This window comes from Amblyomma americanum, chromosome 4 (genome assembly GCF_052857255.1).
Source record: "Amblyomma americanum isolate KBUSLIRL-KWMA chromosome 4, ASM5285725v1, whole genome shotgun sequence".
Lineage (NCBI taxonomy): Eukaryota > Metazoa > Arthropoda > Arachnida > Ixodida > Ixodidae > Amblyomma > Amblyomma americanum.
Window position 1 is genome coordinate 159,221,756 of NC_135500.1, and position 16,562 is coordinate 159,238,317.

The following is a 16,562-nucleotide window of genomic DNA, read 5'->3' on the forward strand; positions in this document are numbered from 1 at the left end:
GATACTTAGTAATGGTCCCCGACGATCCTTGTGGGTTTGTAGGCTTGAGAGCGCAAGCGTTATTCTCTACCATACATTACCTTTTCCCACCATATATTGTACTTAACACACTAAAAAACTGCGCGCTTTCTTGCATGCTTAAACGTAAATCTGGTTTTCACGACGACAAAGCTGTTCACTTGAAGCCGTTCTTGCGCTAATGTGGCTTTTTTATTACATAACGAATATGTCTTCATAGAATTTTTACAGCGCTCACTTTACATGAATACAAAGTCTTCTACGATTTATTTTTTCTTTAGAATATGATTCTATAAACACGTGAAATATGGCCGGGGATAGTACAATTTTTCGTGCGAACCATTACATGCAGGAGGCTGGCTACGTGCTGTACTCAGCAAGCGGTTCCTTCTTCATTCCGCTCCTCATAATGACCATCGTGTACATCAAGATCTTCCTGGCCACCCGCCGGAGGCTACGGGAGCGCGCCAACGCCGCCGCGAAGGTGCCCAGCTCGGCGACGCGCTGCCCGGCAAGTGCCGAACCGTCAGTCGCACTGCTTCAGGAGCGACACCCTTCATCGTCGGAGGACACCCCTCCTCCCCAGCCGCGAGGCCAGGGCGGTAGCCGACCCTCGCTGACCGACACGAGCGTGACGGTCCAGCAGAACGGCCGGCCGCCCAGCGTCAAGGTGTTCGCCTGCTGGGAGGAGCGCCAGCGCATCTCGCTGTCCCGCGAGCGGCGGGCTGCGCGGGTGCTCGGTATCGTGATGGGTGTGTTCGTGCTGTGTTGGCTGCCCTTCTTCATCATGTACGTTACGGCGGCGTTTTGCGACGACTGCGTCAAGTCCGAGCGCCTCGTGAACTTCATCACATGGCTGGGCTACGTCAACTCGGCTCTGAACCCCGTGATCTACACAGTGTTCAACACCGACTTTCGCCGCGCCTTCCGCAGTATCCTCTGCGGTGGGGTGCGGAGGACGCACTTGTGAGGGCGACAAATTTTGTTTTCCGGGATACTCAACTGTATTGCGAGAAAAAGTGCGAGAAATTTTCTTTTTGTGTGTGCGTGCACTTGTAGTGGCGGTCCAAATACTTACTGCTAATATCACTTTAGCGCTGTCGGACTGACCTCTCTTGTCGCAACTCTATTCTAGAGCGGGTTCCGTTGCTTCGGAATACTAAAAAATGCCGTAAAATGTAAATGTGTATGTGTCGTTTGTCAGTGATGCCCTTAAATAAGAGACGTAGGCTACTCGCATGTTTACTTTCTGTCACTACATGCAGGTGCCTAAAAATGGCTTTGTGCGTCTCAATTTCAGATGTAGCCCTTGCCTTTCATAGTTTTGACTCCCAAGTAATGAAGTGCTGAACCTCTGTGTAACTGACATTCATACATATTTAAATATTTCCTTTTTTGGCAAGGAAGCAACAATTTACAAGAATCGCCTAAGGGACTTCAGTCTTCCGTATGCTTGCGCGTTGGTTATTTGCTATTCTACGGTCGCTTGAAACCTGTGAGGCATTGATTGGTACCCTCTTTTGATTTTCACACTGGCCCTGCGAAAAACTGCAGAAACTGACTTCATTCTGTATTCGTAAAAACAAAGCGCACAAAAATCGTCCTGAATATAGCTGAATCCCACTTTACTTACATTCTTGGGCTCTAAACATATGGTCGCCACTACCCATGTTTCAGCGCTGCTGGTCAGTCTTCTACATATGTGATGTTCGAGCTCTTCCGTTGCCCCTTATTCTGTTTATCTGCTACTGGACAAATTACTCCATGCCTCTAAAAAAATATGCACTACTGAATTTGGTTGTGTCGCCATAGGCGGAATTGACAAAGAAGAGTCGGGCCTAACGAGAAAAAGAAGCCGAGAAAAACCGTAGACATATTATCAGAAAGGCCCACCTTGTTAACACGCCCATTTTAATCAATTACTTGCGAAGGCCCCCAGTGGCCTTTTTAAAACAACTATAATATAAAATGTCGACCTCATGAAATTTTTCACACGTAAGGGTTTTCGTAGCGCAATTCACATAGTACGCAACAACTAACCGTGTGACTGGTTGACTAATTTAATCGTTGCAGTTCACCACCATGTGTCGCATCTTGTACGCGTAATAAAGACATCGCGCTTTATCAACTAAGCTTTACGCTTCAAGCCAAAGTCGCTTCTATGTAAAGCAGGCAACATTTCACTTATCTTTACAGCTCACACTCATGCTTGCGCGTATGTGTATGTGCGTTTGTAGCTTATAGTGTTTAGGTAGCGCTTGTTGGAGAGGCAGAGCATGCTTCCCTTGAAAGAGATCAAAAAGCGAAAGCGGCTTTAGCCTCAACAGCGAGCAGCATCTTCCGCTGTGGCGATGGGGACTAAGGAGTTCGACGCAGCTCCGAAGTGTTCTCCGCTGCCGCAAAACATAAGTGCGCGTTCGTACCTTAATGACGGAGGCTCTTGCTCGCACGAGTCTTTCGTCCTTGTAGCATCTCGTACCTTGTATCTACAAAAGTATTTCCTTCTGTGATTCCCACCTCGTTGCTAGTAATGAAGCACGAAAAGTTTTACCCCCTGGTAACAGAGCATATAGTATATACTTTTGCCCATACAACATTATTGCATTGGCTGAAACTGAATTGGGTGTAAGATAGAATGAACGCCAACTTTATTAAGCTAACAAGAAGTATTGTGAAGCGAAGCTTCTGTTTGTGAAAAAGACTTCTGTGGGCTTCAATTTCGTTCCGTGTCTAAACCAGCAAAAAACTGATTTGTTCTGCTTCTCGTTAAAATTTCTCAGGAACCAGTTAGCGCGATAATACTGCTACGTGCGAAATGGTCGACACATGCTCAGACGCAGTCACGTGGTTGTTTTTTATTTTCAACCGGATAACTATTTGAGCAGCATGGCTGAATTTAGCGGTGGAGCATCTGACCTTTACAAGGCACCTCGTGACAATAGAGTTGCAAGCCGTAATATGTATTCTGAAAACATAATTATTGCGAACAACAGTTGAACGAATGCCGTGCTTTCGAATTCAACGTTCAATGTTTTGTCAGCAGTCACCCTTTTGAATAAGTGTCGTACTCGACACTATGTGAGAAATCGGCGTTTATCTGCGTAAGTAACTTATAAGATTTTAAAATATCATTTTTATTACGCAAGTGCGGCGGGCCTCCTCGGAATATATTTTGATTTATGGGCCTCTCGGTTTTCGTTACCTTTAATAAAATGTGCACTCTCTGAGCTATACTCTGCAGGGAGAAAAAATCTTTTTGGCGTGGTATCTAACAACACAGTCGTGATAGGCGCTTTGAAGGGAAAAGAAATGAGAGAAGGAGATGTTTCTTTGTGCTGACAGAGATACTCATAGCAACCGTGGCATGGCGAAGAGGGAAGCGATGTGGAGATAAATGTGAACATATTAAAAACGGCTCTGATGCCGGCCTCGATTGCAAATCTCGTTCGTTATCAATATATTTCCCCGAGGAAACCAAACGCAGCCCACCAGCCTTGCATTTTCCACATGCCGCCACTAAATTTACGTCGTGCCGTGGAGGTCGCTAGTATTCATGATAGTGAAGTATGATACCTTTGGCCAAGAAAAAAACGCTGATACAACCTATAGCCTGCAGTCTTGGGTTTCTTAAATAGGCCTCAGAGCACCGCCTGAAGTCAGACATTCGTTGTCAGTGTTGAAGGTACTTAAAAGTTAGGATTTGCATTCCAGTTTTTCTTTGCTTCATGTTTTCCTGTTTTTGGCTTTCTAGTTTCCCTTTTTATGCGTTGTGAATAACGCCTAAATACCGCTTAGTTTTTAGTGTAGGAATTCTTGTGTCAGCTCAGCACACTGCGTAGCTTAATTGGTCCTGTCAACCTCAGAAGCATGTTCTCTTTTTAAGCACTCTTTCGTGCCGGAGCTGTCATTGCCAAAGCAAATTTTAATCATTTAAATATTTAGGACATTTTAATAATTCATACTTGACGACTATTGTAATGTCCACGCAGTAGATAAATAGAGATGAGTTTGGCCGCAAAACAATTCATCAAGATATAAACCATGAACCCAGTTAGCTTTCCCCAAAACTTAGTGTTGTTGCTGTAGCTTTACTCCCAGTTTTCTTGGAGATAACTTTTATAAGTGATATTTCTGTGTATTCGATGCGAACAGGCTGTTAGCCGTGCAGAGATACATTGACGAAACATTTAGGTCGATGCGATTTGAATCGTTCGTGAAATATTAATCAAGCCCATAATAAAACAGTTGCAGTCCTCGCCGCCGCGATCGCAGCAGTGTCGGCTGCGCTACATCTTTCATTCATGCGAAAGGTGCTGCCTTTTGCAAGGTGCTTTCAAGAGGTGTACAAAGTGTACATATTGAATGTCATTTGTAGTGTATCGCATTTTAATGGTTGTCTGATCGCGATGTTACAGAAAGCATATGAAATATAACCGTCTCGTTCACGCAACCCTACGAATATTTCTTGATTGCGAGTGGCCGCTCCTGATTGAAATGCTACGCCTTCATAATTGAGCCTCGAGTATTCAATTACTCGCCGGACATATGTGCAGGTTGCCACCAGATAATTCGCAACATGCAGACGAAGAAAATCTCTCCTGTCTTTGTATTACAAAGATGGCGAGAGGAACTTAAGTTAAACCCCTACGATTCCCTGCGTGGTACGAACACCGCCAATCGCAATACCTGGCAGTAACTTTGTGCAGAACGAATATCCAGCTTTTCAAATGGCTGACCTGTACGAAAACTTTTGCGGGCATCTGAAAATTTACGTCTCAGAGCCAGTCCAAATCACATTTCTTGCGTTCCTAAAGTAATTTTCCTTTCTGCGCGCCTAGGAGTGGTTTGTGTTCAGATATCTATGTTATAGCAGTCGTTTTAACCACCCATACGCTTTAATTGCCAACTGTTGCAAACCGGCGCCAAGACACAATGCCAGTTTCCCACCTTCCTTAAGGACGTTTCGGTAAGCAGGCCTGATGCCTGCTTTGAACTTTTGCTTTGTACGCAATATTTGTGTAAAGGAGTGTAGACACCAAAATTTCGGTCGCAAGTTTTCGTCTTTGGAATAATTCAAAAGGCATAATGTACTAGGAATACGCCTGGCTATTCTCCAAAGATCTCTAAATAATTTTTGCTTCAAATTTTTCTCTCAGCTCTTCGGTTTTGATTTAAATATACGACCAATTTCTATGACTCAATGGTGAGAATAGGTCATGCGAAGCATAAACCGAACTACAAAATAATAGCTCTTTATTCCCTCGTGATGTTGGCTCTTGAAAGAGGCTGGCTTTAGCGTTGTAGTGAATTCGAACGATGAAGCAGTGACCATATAATAATATGTTGCATGTCTCACGTCACCAATGCTGACCTTTGACCTCATAGCAATTCCTAAACTGTTCAAACCAATACAAGTGACAAAAGAAATATGATTACCAATGTTTCATCGTTCGAAGTAGAATGTCATGTGGGATCTGTGTATTATTGTATAATTGCGCATAATGTGTAAAATTAGCTGTCTATAATCTTTTAAACCATGAGCACGTGAAACGTGAAAGAGTACTTTTACCTGATAAGCTTGAACTCAAAACAGTCTTATTTTTCTGCCCGCCAGCTCTAAAGCAAGAAATCTGTTCACATTCATCGGATTACTGTAAAAAGCAAAATAATAATTTGTAAGCTAGCATGGAAAGCTAAGGCTAGGAGGGGCACTGTGTGATATATGGGTGCTGTTAGTGCTAATTGCTCATCTCCTCTGGTGTAAACTTGTTATGATTATTCTGCCAGTTGTGTGATTTTAGTGTTGTTCGTGAACTGTGCTAGTTTAAAGTGTCTTTGAAGTGAAGTAGCTAATGCCATTATTTTTTGTTTGTACTCTGGAGTGCTCATTCAGGACGGCAGGACCGAAACGTTGTTGCATTTGTTGCTTCCTCCTTGCGGTGTCTGCAGAACTGAATGACTGCATGGGTCGCGAAGATCGGCGGAGCACTCTGTTGACTGCTGAAGGAGAAACTGTGTTTACCTTAAACGAAGTCATCTTGCGCTAGACCCCCGTCACAATATGACAAGTTATTCATAGTGCTCGTCGCAAAGAGAGATGTGCGCAAATAATAAACGTTCGTCAAAAATGATCTCGTTAGTAATGCGAATAAGGTTCTTGAATCCCAATCTTTCTTGTTATGCATACTTGGAAACACATCCAGCCCTGAAAGTGAATACACTATGCCCTCTTTTTGCGGTCTCCAGCCGCAAGCTGTCCTTGCGATATTTGCAGCTGGTACAACGCACATGCGGTCAGCAAATAATGATGACTGATTGCTTGCATTACTACTCAGTCTGCAGCATTTTGTCACATTCTAGGATTTTTTTATTCACACACAAAAAAACGGCTTCATTAAACATTAAGATACTATCTTCTCTTTCGCAAGAGATGTCATGAAGCTTTTAATACAGACTACGCTCTAGCCGCTACCAGATAAACGGCTATTACCCAAACTGAACGACAAGCCGATTTCAGCTGATTGATATCCGGTTTTAAGCACTGAAAAAGATACGCCACATTTAGAGCTCAACACCTATATCAAAGAAGAACTATATCAAAGAAGAGGAGACACAGGTGAACCCCGTTATACTGAAGACCAATGTTCCATGCTCTTTTTCGCTATAGCTGTAGGTTACCTTGCCAGAATGTGTCGCAGGCAATGGGCTTACATATATTTTTTTTTTTGCCCTCATTTGACGGGAATTTTGAGGTGCAGGCTGCCCTTCCCACTCGGTGCACCCCTGAATAGCCGAGTGCTAGGCCGGGGGACCGCCTGTTCCCATTCGATTAACCGGCTGGGAGGACCGGCGGCCGCGGGAATCGAACCCGCGGCCTCCCGTAGCCGAGGCGAGCACTCAGAAGCAGTGCAGAAGTAAAATATTACGTCTCTGGTGTATGCCTGTGCTGATGCAACGTGCGCTCTTGGGCATTCAAAACGTTTCATCGCGTCGTAATCGCCACCACGCGCTTGCTTTTACCTCACCCGGTATCGGCTTCAGCGCCTAAAACACAGGTCTAAACATTCAGAAGCTGAGACGATTCGAAAGCACCATCGTTTACAAACTTACTCCTCCAAAGACGCCTTAAAATTGAGCGGCATGTGCGCGAAAAAGAGAGCGATGCGACTTGGCAGCGTGGCTAGGATTACCAACGTTTGCTCTCTCGCTTACCAAGAACTCATCCGAACGTCCGTGACACGCAAGAAATACGACGTACACCCGCGGCGATCTGCTCTCGTACGTTCAGAGCCTGCACACTCCGGTTTAGTAAACATTAGCTTAAAGGGTAAATCCGGCGATTTAACGATGCTCAGTGATGTCTTGGAAATGCCAGTTAGATATGGTTTCGCAAGTAGGCTTGCGCTTTGTGCTCATGCTTGGCACAGCCTGGCACGGGGCTGGGGAACGGCGGCGCTACTCGCACCAGCCTGTCAAAGCGCAGAGGGACGAAGTCCAGCTTGCGAGCAGTATTGTGGGTTCACCTTATATATCAACGGTCACTTTATGCACTGAGGCTTTTTGAGCAATGGGTGGTAACTGGTGCTGTGTTGCGGAACGTATGAATCAGCCAGTGAAAAATAACACACCGGCTAACCATAAAACTTCCAACGACATAGAGGTACGCGACGAATGATTTGATGTTATCCGGCGCCTCGACTGGTTCCGGAATTCGGGAACGCGTGTGTGGTCGGAACATTTCACGCGGGACTGCTGCCAAGAAAAGATGCTTCTGATGGAGGAGTTTGGTCGCGCGAGTAGGAGGGGGTGGTTTAAATTGAACGCTGTGCCGACGTTGTGCCCGTACGCGACGTCGGCAAAATTGCTAATATGCCGAGGGTTGGCAATGAAGAAGAGGCGAGCAAAGGTAAGTAGGTTCAAATCTTTCTCTTAGTTAATTAAACTCTGCATTCTAAAATGACTGCTAGAAGCGAACCACAACCAAATTAATTGACGGTAATTGAGGTAGCTGAGTCGATATCGACGTAAGGGAAGGATTGTGATCTAGCACTATCGTTCGGTCGCCGTCATAATGGCAGCATTCTTTTTTGACCATACGTGCCAGTTGCATCAAGCAGCCAGAGCGTGAAATTGGATTCTAAATTCTCGAGAATATGCTTCCTGCGGCAGCATTTTAGCTCTCATGGCGGGGCGCATATCTGATTTCATCAGGGTGTTCCAGACACTAACTTGGGTTGTAAAGCTGCAACTGGCGTCAGTGTATCTCCATCTCCCGGTCAGGGCAGAATATTTGGAACTGCTGGTGGTAACAGATGCTAGCAGAAGATTGTGCACAGCGGAGATCTGGCAACAGCGGAGCCTTTCGTGTCTTATTAACGGCTAGCATTCCCCGCATATACGCACTGGTCAGGGCAGTGTAAGATTTATTGTAGCGATAACTACACTACGCTAGCCACGTCGCGAGGCGAGCGTGGCTGCGCGCCGAGTCGTGGCACCACCGCTCCGCCAGCTGCGCGCATGCGCAGAGAGACGTCAGACCACTCGGATGGTGTGCGCGCCTATATTACGCTAGCAGTTCGAGCGTTCAGCGTGGCGGCGCTCAGGCCACCGTGGCCGCTGCTGGCGGCACGGCACGCCGGCGAAAACGAGTGGGGAAGGAGTGGAGAGGGGGAGAGAGTAAATCAACGTCCAGGGACGAAGATGAAGAAGGAACACCCAGCGAAACGCGGCGGCGAAAGACTGATTTTGCAATTAGGCTGTGCGAGTTCCACTCGGCCAGTTGTAGCTATCGCTTTACTCCCGGTTTAATTTGAGCGAAAACACAACCATTTTAATATACAGGTTGCCCCAGCAAAATTAAGCCATGGTTTTAAAATATGCCGCGGCAACTAGGAAGACGCGACTAAATGCACGTTGCTAACTATTGTTAGTAGCAACTCACACCTTGTTTTGTAGTGTGTTTAACTGCATAATTAATTGAGATTGATTAACCAACTTCGCAAGGAACGAAGATGGGCTAAAAACTCCAATGAGAACGTTGTAGAACGGTCTGCTAAGGTCTCATAAACAGGCTTTAACTTCTCATCTATTACGTATCGGCCTTTTTACACTCACTGCAGATTCCCGCGAAATACAACAAAAAAGCACATGACTTGCCCGCTTGCGAGACGCGATTGCAGTGCTCTCAAACGTTCCGTGTAGAAACGAGCAGAACATCTAGCCCGGTGCTCTGCCGCTTAAAAGATGACAGGGCAGCGAAGCAGCGGCTGGCTGAGCGATATAGGGAAGCGGTAAGCTTCCGTTGTGGTGCTCGATAGCGACAAACAGACGCAGTCCTTATCGCTTGTCCCCGCGTAAATCTCGCAGCCAGCGCCTGCGTCGCAGTCCTGTGACCTTTTTAAGCAGCAGCACACCGGGCTGAATGATCTGTTCGTTCCTACGCGGACCGTTTGAGAGCACTGCAATCGCGGCGCGTAAGCGGACATGTCACGTTGTATTTTCCATATTGCGGGCATCTGCAACGAGAGAAAAAAAAGCCGATACGTAATAGATGGACCGTTAGAAACTGTTGAGTGGGACGTTCCGCGAACAATTCTACAACCTTCTCATTTGGCTTTTTCACCTATCCTCTTTGCTTGCGAAGTTGGTAAATAATCTCGACTAATTATGCAATTAAGCTCAATAGAAAAATAGTGTTAGTTGGTCCATTCAATAATCAGCAACATGCATTTGGTCGCGTTGTCTTAGAGCACCACCTCAAATATTCAAACTTTATTAACTTTAGATGGGACATACTGCATATGTTGGGCAGCTTTATAATCCGAAATTAAAGTAAAGGCTTACCATTCGTATCCACGTCGAAGGGTGACGCATTTCGCTCGTCCAGCGTCGCCAGGGTTGCTCCTCTGTCATCGCAGCGTGCCGTGGGCAAATCGGGAATCGATTGCAGTAAAACGTACTATCGAAACGTACTATCACTGCCATGAGAGATTTAGAAAGAATCGATAGTTTTCGGTGCTACCTCCGACATGCTGCAAGGCGGCAGCAAGAGCATGCGACTCACCTGCCAACCTAATTCTTCATCCGTGACGTCGCGCAAAGCAGCTTTCCAGGACCCGCGCGAAAGTTTGCTCAGCGATATAAATAAACTATTAACTGAGTACGGTAAAAACCTCCAGGGATTTGCCCTTTAATCTGATCGGCTTATAAGTCAGCAAACTGTGAAAGTAGCCATTCGCGTGGCTACTGATCCTGAATCCAGCGTTGAAGTGGAGCAGCTCTGGGGTTAGAGCGCCGGTAACCGGCCGGTGTGGCAAGTATCTCGCCTTGCGGTGCGCCCGCCCGTAGACCGTTTCAAGTTCTCTGAGCTCCCCTTAACGATAAGCAGGTTCTTCTTTTCTATTTTTTGCGTATCTTCTTCGCAGCCCCTACAAATGGAATACGTATTTGCTCTTAAGAGGGGGTGCAGCGGCAGAAGCGATAACCAGGCCGGTGCATTTGCTGAGGTCACACGGTAAGGAGCATAAAAACCGGAAGACTAGAAGCGTATACGGCGTGATCTGATTGGCTGATCACGCATGCGCTTCGCTTCTTGACATCGAGCGACATGTGCTTTCGAGGCAGAAGGGAGCGACGAGCTCGGCGAGAATGCCTAATCATTTCGTGCGACAGCACGGCTTGTCGTACGCCGCCATCGCTTCGACCTTCGCGCGTGACTGCGCGTACATGGAGGTGAGTCCTTGAAAACGAGCACCAAGAAACCCCTGATGCCAAATACTGCTCACACCGACTCAACGACTATGACATCCTGCGAGGCTGAAGCGTTCTTCTTCCTTCGCCCGTAGTTCAAGAAAAACTGTGGATCCAGAAAAACTGTGGATCTCGTATGAGCCTTTAAGGAGCTTTTGTTTCTGCTCAGGAAAAAATATTTCTCCGATCTTCAAGGGTTAGCGCTTCGATTTCCACTTTTATTGGGGCCACAAATAAAACAGGTGTGGTAGCTCATAGTACACGTGAAAGAAGGTTTTCCTCATATTTGAAGCCCAAGTTCTTAATATCATCACGCCAATAAAGTGTGCTACACATATTGAGGTAGAAGGGTAATTCTTAGCGTGTGCTCCCGCTTTTCAGCGATAGCTTTTAATAGGAAGTATTTCCGGAACTGCGATGTTGAGGTAGACAGCCGCACGCTGAGAGGTGCTGGAGGGGCTGCGATGGGGGTGTGGGGGAACATGGCCAATAGAAAAATGAGAGTCGTGGCAGGGGAAGGAAAAAAGCAGATGCGGGAAAGCATCAAACAGAGCGCTGCAGCGTAGGACGGCGGGAGGTAAGGAATGTTCTGTGATGTAGTGGCGCAGTGCGGAATGTGAGGGATCTGGCAGCAGCTGAACTCATCAGCAGTAGGGACCGCCATCTGCGACGCCATGTGGCAGGGGTGGTAGCGAGTGCACAGTTGCAATGCAGACTAGCGTTCGTAACCTCAACGCAGCACACTCCCCGCCACCATCAATCAACCGCTCCTCCACAGCCCTCCTCACCTCTAACCTCCCTGTCCACACACAATGAACCAGCAGTACACTGCAGGTGCGCCCCCCAGCGCGAGCCCAGCTGTCCCCCACCCTCCGCAAGGCCTGCATCCTCGGGAAGCCCACGCGGCCACGCAGCGAAAAAGCGACGAGGAAATGGAATGCACACGCAGTGGCCTCCAGAGGCCAGCTGCCCTCGGAAAGCATCATCCACCAGTCAAGAAGTACTGCCTCAATTCAGTTCCTGCGAAGTGAACTAATGTATTGCTCTGTGCGTGGCTGTTTGAACGATTTATTAAAAAATAAAACTACACGTCGCACCGGAAGTTTCAGCGCACCGAGCGCACCGGAAGTTTCAAAGAACGACGCTTATTATCATATTTCGTAATTCATGGCATGACAAAAAGTAGAAAACTTAGAGATCGATCAGCTCTATGCTGGGGTCCTAAAAGCAATTTAATGACGTAATCGCTAATGGGACTCCCGGAATTTTGCACTTCATCGACGAATGAAAAAGCAGGCGGCTTTGAGTAAAGGATACTAAAAAATGACCATAGATATTCTATCATTTAGGTCAAGGAGCAATGTGTAGGATCGAAAGAACCTCTTATTGTTGCTTTATGCTAGGTACTTACCTCAGATGTTCTGTACTCATTAAAAATTGCTCCCGAATTATAAAATCGCTTTTCCCCTTCAGAACTGTCAGCGGTGTACAGCATTGGAATAGAGAGAAGGCGTGGTAATAAGTCGTATGATTAACGGATATTGAAAACTAACGTCCAGATCAGCTTTCAGAATTTTTAATACGCAGTTTTTCTTTATGTTCGGGCCGAACAAATTTCGGCTCGGTCGCTGAATTACGTGCTGTGGAGATTATGCTTTCATGCAACCTATCCGAAGGCGCATGCATCTTGGCACGACTGAGGCACAATTTGGAAAAAAATCCGAGGATTACTGCGTTTTCGAAGCTATAAAAACTGATGTGGATACTACTTACTGTGGGCTATATTGCTCTCATTAAATGAAGAGAATACAAGTAATACTTAAAACATAGACTATTCAATATTAGTTAGCCAGCCTAAAGTTAGCACTTTATAGCAGTATTTTGAGGCGCTACACCACTGAAAATGCAATGCGCAAAAGCATTCTTCTAACTCAAAATACCTACTTTGAAATATTCTAGAACATCTTAGGTGAAAAACCCGGTATACGTAAACGGTTAGGATATAAAATTGAAGGATGCATAATTACCATTCTCGGCAACATTGCGAGAGCATAAGAACGTCATTGTGAGCTGCCGTACACGACCATATACATGGAGAGGCAGATTTACAAATTTCTTCACTGTCGCCTCCAAACTGTGGCAGGTGGAAGGTGGCAGGTCTACCAGGCTTGGCAGGTGACAGGGTTCTTCCCCGGGCAGCCGTCTTGTGGTCTCTGCCTTTTTGCTGAAAGAGGAAGGGAGATTTTTCTCTCTCCAATTTGACACCTGCCAACCGTGGCACGTCGCAGCAGGTCGCAGCTCGATCTTTTATGCTCTTGGTAGGTAGCTGTTTCCACCTGAGAGATTCCCAGTTGCCACTTTAGAAATGTGCATACAGTGACACCTAGTGTGGGTGCTTGAGGGTAGGGCTCTTGTGCTATCGCATATGCATAGAGGGAATGCACAGCAACCCTATTCTCGAAAAGGAAAAGTGATAACATGAAAATCAGCTAAGCTTTCAGGCGAGAAGAAAAAATTTCTCCACCATTGCTCATATTATTGGAGGAGGTATTCAGAACTGCAGACTGGAAATAGCTTGCTATAAAAATTAACGCGATATAGCTTGAAAACCTCCGCTTGGCTGATGTTAAAGCTGTGCAAAATATTTCGGGGTATGAAATGCAAAGAACGGTTAAGGACTGATCGAGGCGAAGTGAAACTGTCATGAACGGTGTTGTAGAAAATGACAAGAACACTAAACCAATGTACACCACCATGGGAAGAGAAGAGCAGTTTACGACACCTCGAGAAGCATTTAAAGCGTTAAGCGAAACAATTGAAAGTAAGGCATGCAGTCACTACAGGTTCATATCACGAGTGAAATCACTAGGAGAATAGGAACGGGGTGCAATGTTTTTCGGGATCTGTGTCGTTATGAATACCAATGTACTAGTGTACTTAAATAGGAATGTGCGTCATAGTCCAAATTGGCAGAACTCCCATATGGGGAACGCGAAAGTTAGAAACTAAATTAAGAACAGACCAGAGAGCTATAGAAAGACAATTTCTATGTGCAATGCTACAAGCCAGGAACAAAGGAGTGAGGGTCATGGAGGAAATTCAAGTTAATGATATCCAAGCTGACACTATGAAATGCACATGAGCAGGCCTTGTAATACGATGCGAATATAACCAGTCGTCTCTCAAGGTAACGGAAGAGATCCTCATAAAAAAAATATTTAGGAGGAAGTAGAAAATTAGGTGGATTGATTAGGACAGTTAACTGAGAGAAGATAGCCGCACCTGGCGTAAGATACAATTATTGGAGGTCATATGAAGAGGATATTACCCTGAAAACACCGAGATAGGATCTAGCTGATTGTGATAATGATGCGAGCTGAATCTGGTTTCAGTCGTCAGTTTTTTTAATCCTCCCCAAAGAGGGTAGAAGTGTTCAAGCATCGAGCAAGCTACCAAAAGTGTCTATCCATAAGTTCCGTATTGCTGTATTGATCGCAACGGCCAGCTGCTCACACACACACATTCTGCGTCTGTGTTCGGTCTTCTGCCGTTCGTCCGGTTTGCGACTGAGTGCGCTGAAAGAACACTCAAGCAACGAGAGAAAGAGAGAGAGAGAGCGAAGCCCTTCATAGACGAGGCTCAGTAGTGCAATAAGCTGTACACTTGAGTGGTTCTTTTATTATACTGATGTGGTCAACATGCATATTTCTCTTGCTTTCAGTACTCGCTAAGCTCTTTTGCGCCTTATCTGCGCACTAGCCCAAGTCGTCAACTCGAACTGCGAGGAAGTTCTGGCTTCGGGTGGAAAAACTTGATACTCGTCTAACTTCCGTAGCTCATCAGAGACTAGATCACCTATCGAAGAAATCGCAGTGTCAAGAAAAGCTTTTTAAGAGCAATCTCGATGATGTGCCGGGTATCCTCTATTTTGTCGTGAGGAGCTTGTGTAATCTACCGATGGTAGGCAGTTAATGCTGGCCATAGGCGCCAACGACCGCCTTGGGACCTGTCTTTCCACAGCATTCTAGTATACTGCACATAGTCTGTATAAGCGATAGCTTCTACTTTTCATCTTGGTCGCTTAGACAGCATGATCGACAGCATAGCGACCACATCATAACTCTGTGCTTTCGAGGGCTGGAGTCACTTCAGGGACCAGTGTTTTCTGACGAACATACACATCGGCTGGTTGAGAAGGATAAAACCAAGCACTAACATGCCACCTTCAAGAAAAGGAGACAAAATAAAGGCTGGAACATCGCCATAGATCACAAGGTCTTCTATCCTTAGGGTGGAGGGCGTGCTTTTGACAGCCCTTCACGGCACAACTTCAAGACAACCAAGGACGATAATACAAAAATAACACTGGAATTGTAATATTCTCTTTCCGCGTATTTTCCGCAACACCCTAGTGGGGTTCGTCTCAATTTTTGTACTGTACTGCTCTAATTGGTTAAACAAACGGTGCGCAGGCACCAGCAGGTCTGCGAGAGATTTTTTTAAAATCAGGGGCAGTCAGCTCATCCTGCCCGTGTCGTCTTGAAGAGGTTATTGGTATTTTTCAAAACTGCAGTGCCTTTAACGAGAGAATGAAGTTCTTTTCTCACCTACTCATAGAATATGAACGTTCAAGAGGAAATTTAACAGGTTTTTGTTATGCGTGCGCACAATTATCGCTAGCTTTGAGTGTCGCAAACGAACGGGTACTTTATAGTAGTAATAATCAATAGATTAAATTGGCCAACTAATCAAGCCTCCTGCATGTATTCTTTTTTGGCGACAAATAAGTCAGTCGAAGATTATATACTAAAAACATCTGATGCCAGAATACTATGTACGCAAAGTTGCTTTCCGAACCCATTTTGTAACCGCACTCCTACTGAATTTTGTTTTGAAGCAAAGAAATACATTGATTCTCATTGTCCAACTTTTGAAGCAAGATACTGTCGCATTCAATGGTTGCCTATGAAAAACAGTGTTACCGAAGCACTGAGGTAAATTTAGTTTTCTACGAGTGAACTCTATGTTTCGAAAGGCCAGAAGCAAATTTTAGTCGCATTTTAAAGCGCACGTCCCTTTTATTGACACCTTTATTTTGGTTGTTCTTGTCGCCCCAGGTAAGTAAAACAAAATGAATGCTCAGGCTGGAGCGCTTTTATGTTCTTACAACTTTGCAGAGACAGATGGACTCTTTACGGATAAGATTGGATTGTAAAACATTTATTGCGTCGAGAGCAGGTTGCAGGAGACACATACTAGATGGCTGCTAGCCCATGGCTGGCCGCGACCTCATTGGCCTGCTCGATTGCCCGTACTTGAATGTTACGCAGTTAAGGATAAGAAAAATGTTAGTCATTCTTTTCTTTTTTTTCTTTAGTTGCTTCCGTTCAAGGGTTTTTTAATTTGCTGCTGATCATAGAATGAATGTTTACGCTGTGAAGGCATTTGATAAATTCGTTGTTATGAGTATGAACGTATTGTTAGCTGTGAAAATCTTCCGAGTTCAGCGAACCATAGCATTTCGTCAGCAGCGCAATCAGTGTGTTTGTCGAGAAAACAAGCTTTGTGAAAAGGAGTCACGCTGGAATATTTTATCCCATGTGCTCTGAACAAAAGGTAATGCAGTGTTTGGGGCTGTTTCCTGTTCAGCCAATGCTAAGACGTTATGTGTGTATGTTTGGTCTCACTAGATATACATAATGGCGCTACTACGCTTTAGAATATGCGTATTCCCATTCCCTCTCAATGGACTGATCTTTAAGCCTTGTTATGCACAATTTATATTTTGTTTAAGA

At 45.4% G+C, this 16,562-nt stretch overlaps 1 protein-coding gene across 1 annotated transcript in view; it reads left to right on the forward strand.

Moving 5' to 3' along the window:
- Window positions 1-6,165, forward strand: part of LOC144128600 (putative G-protein coupled receptor No18) — a 118,558-nt gene extending 112,393 nt beyond the window's left edge. Inside the window, exon 5 of the mRNA XM_077662131.1 lies at window positions 371-6,165. Coding sequence (XP_077518257.1) covers window positions 371-988 — 618 coding nt within the window. The 3' untranslated portion in view covers window positions 989-6,165. The remainder of the gene's footprint in view (window positions 1-370) is intronic.
- The last annotated feature ends 10,397 nt before the right edge of the window (window positions 6,166-16,562 follow it).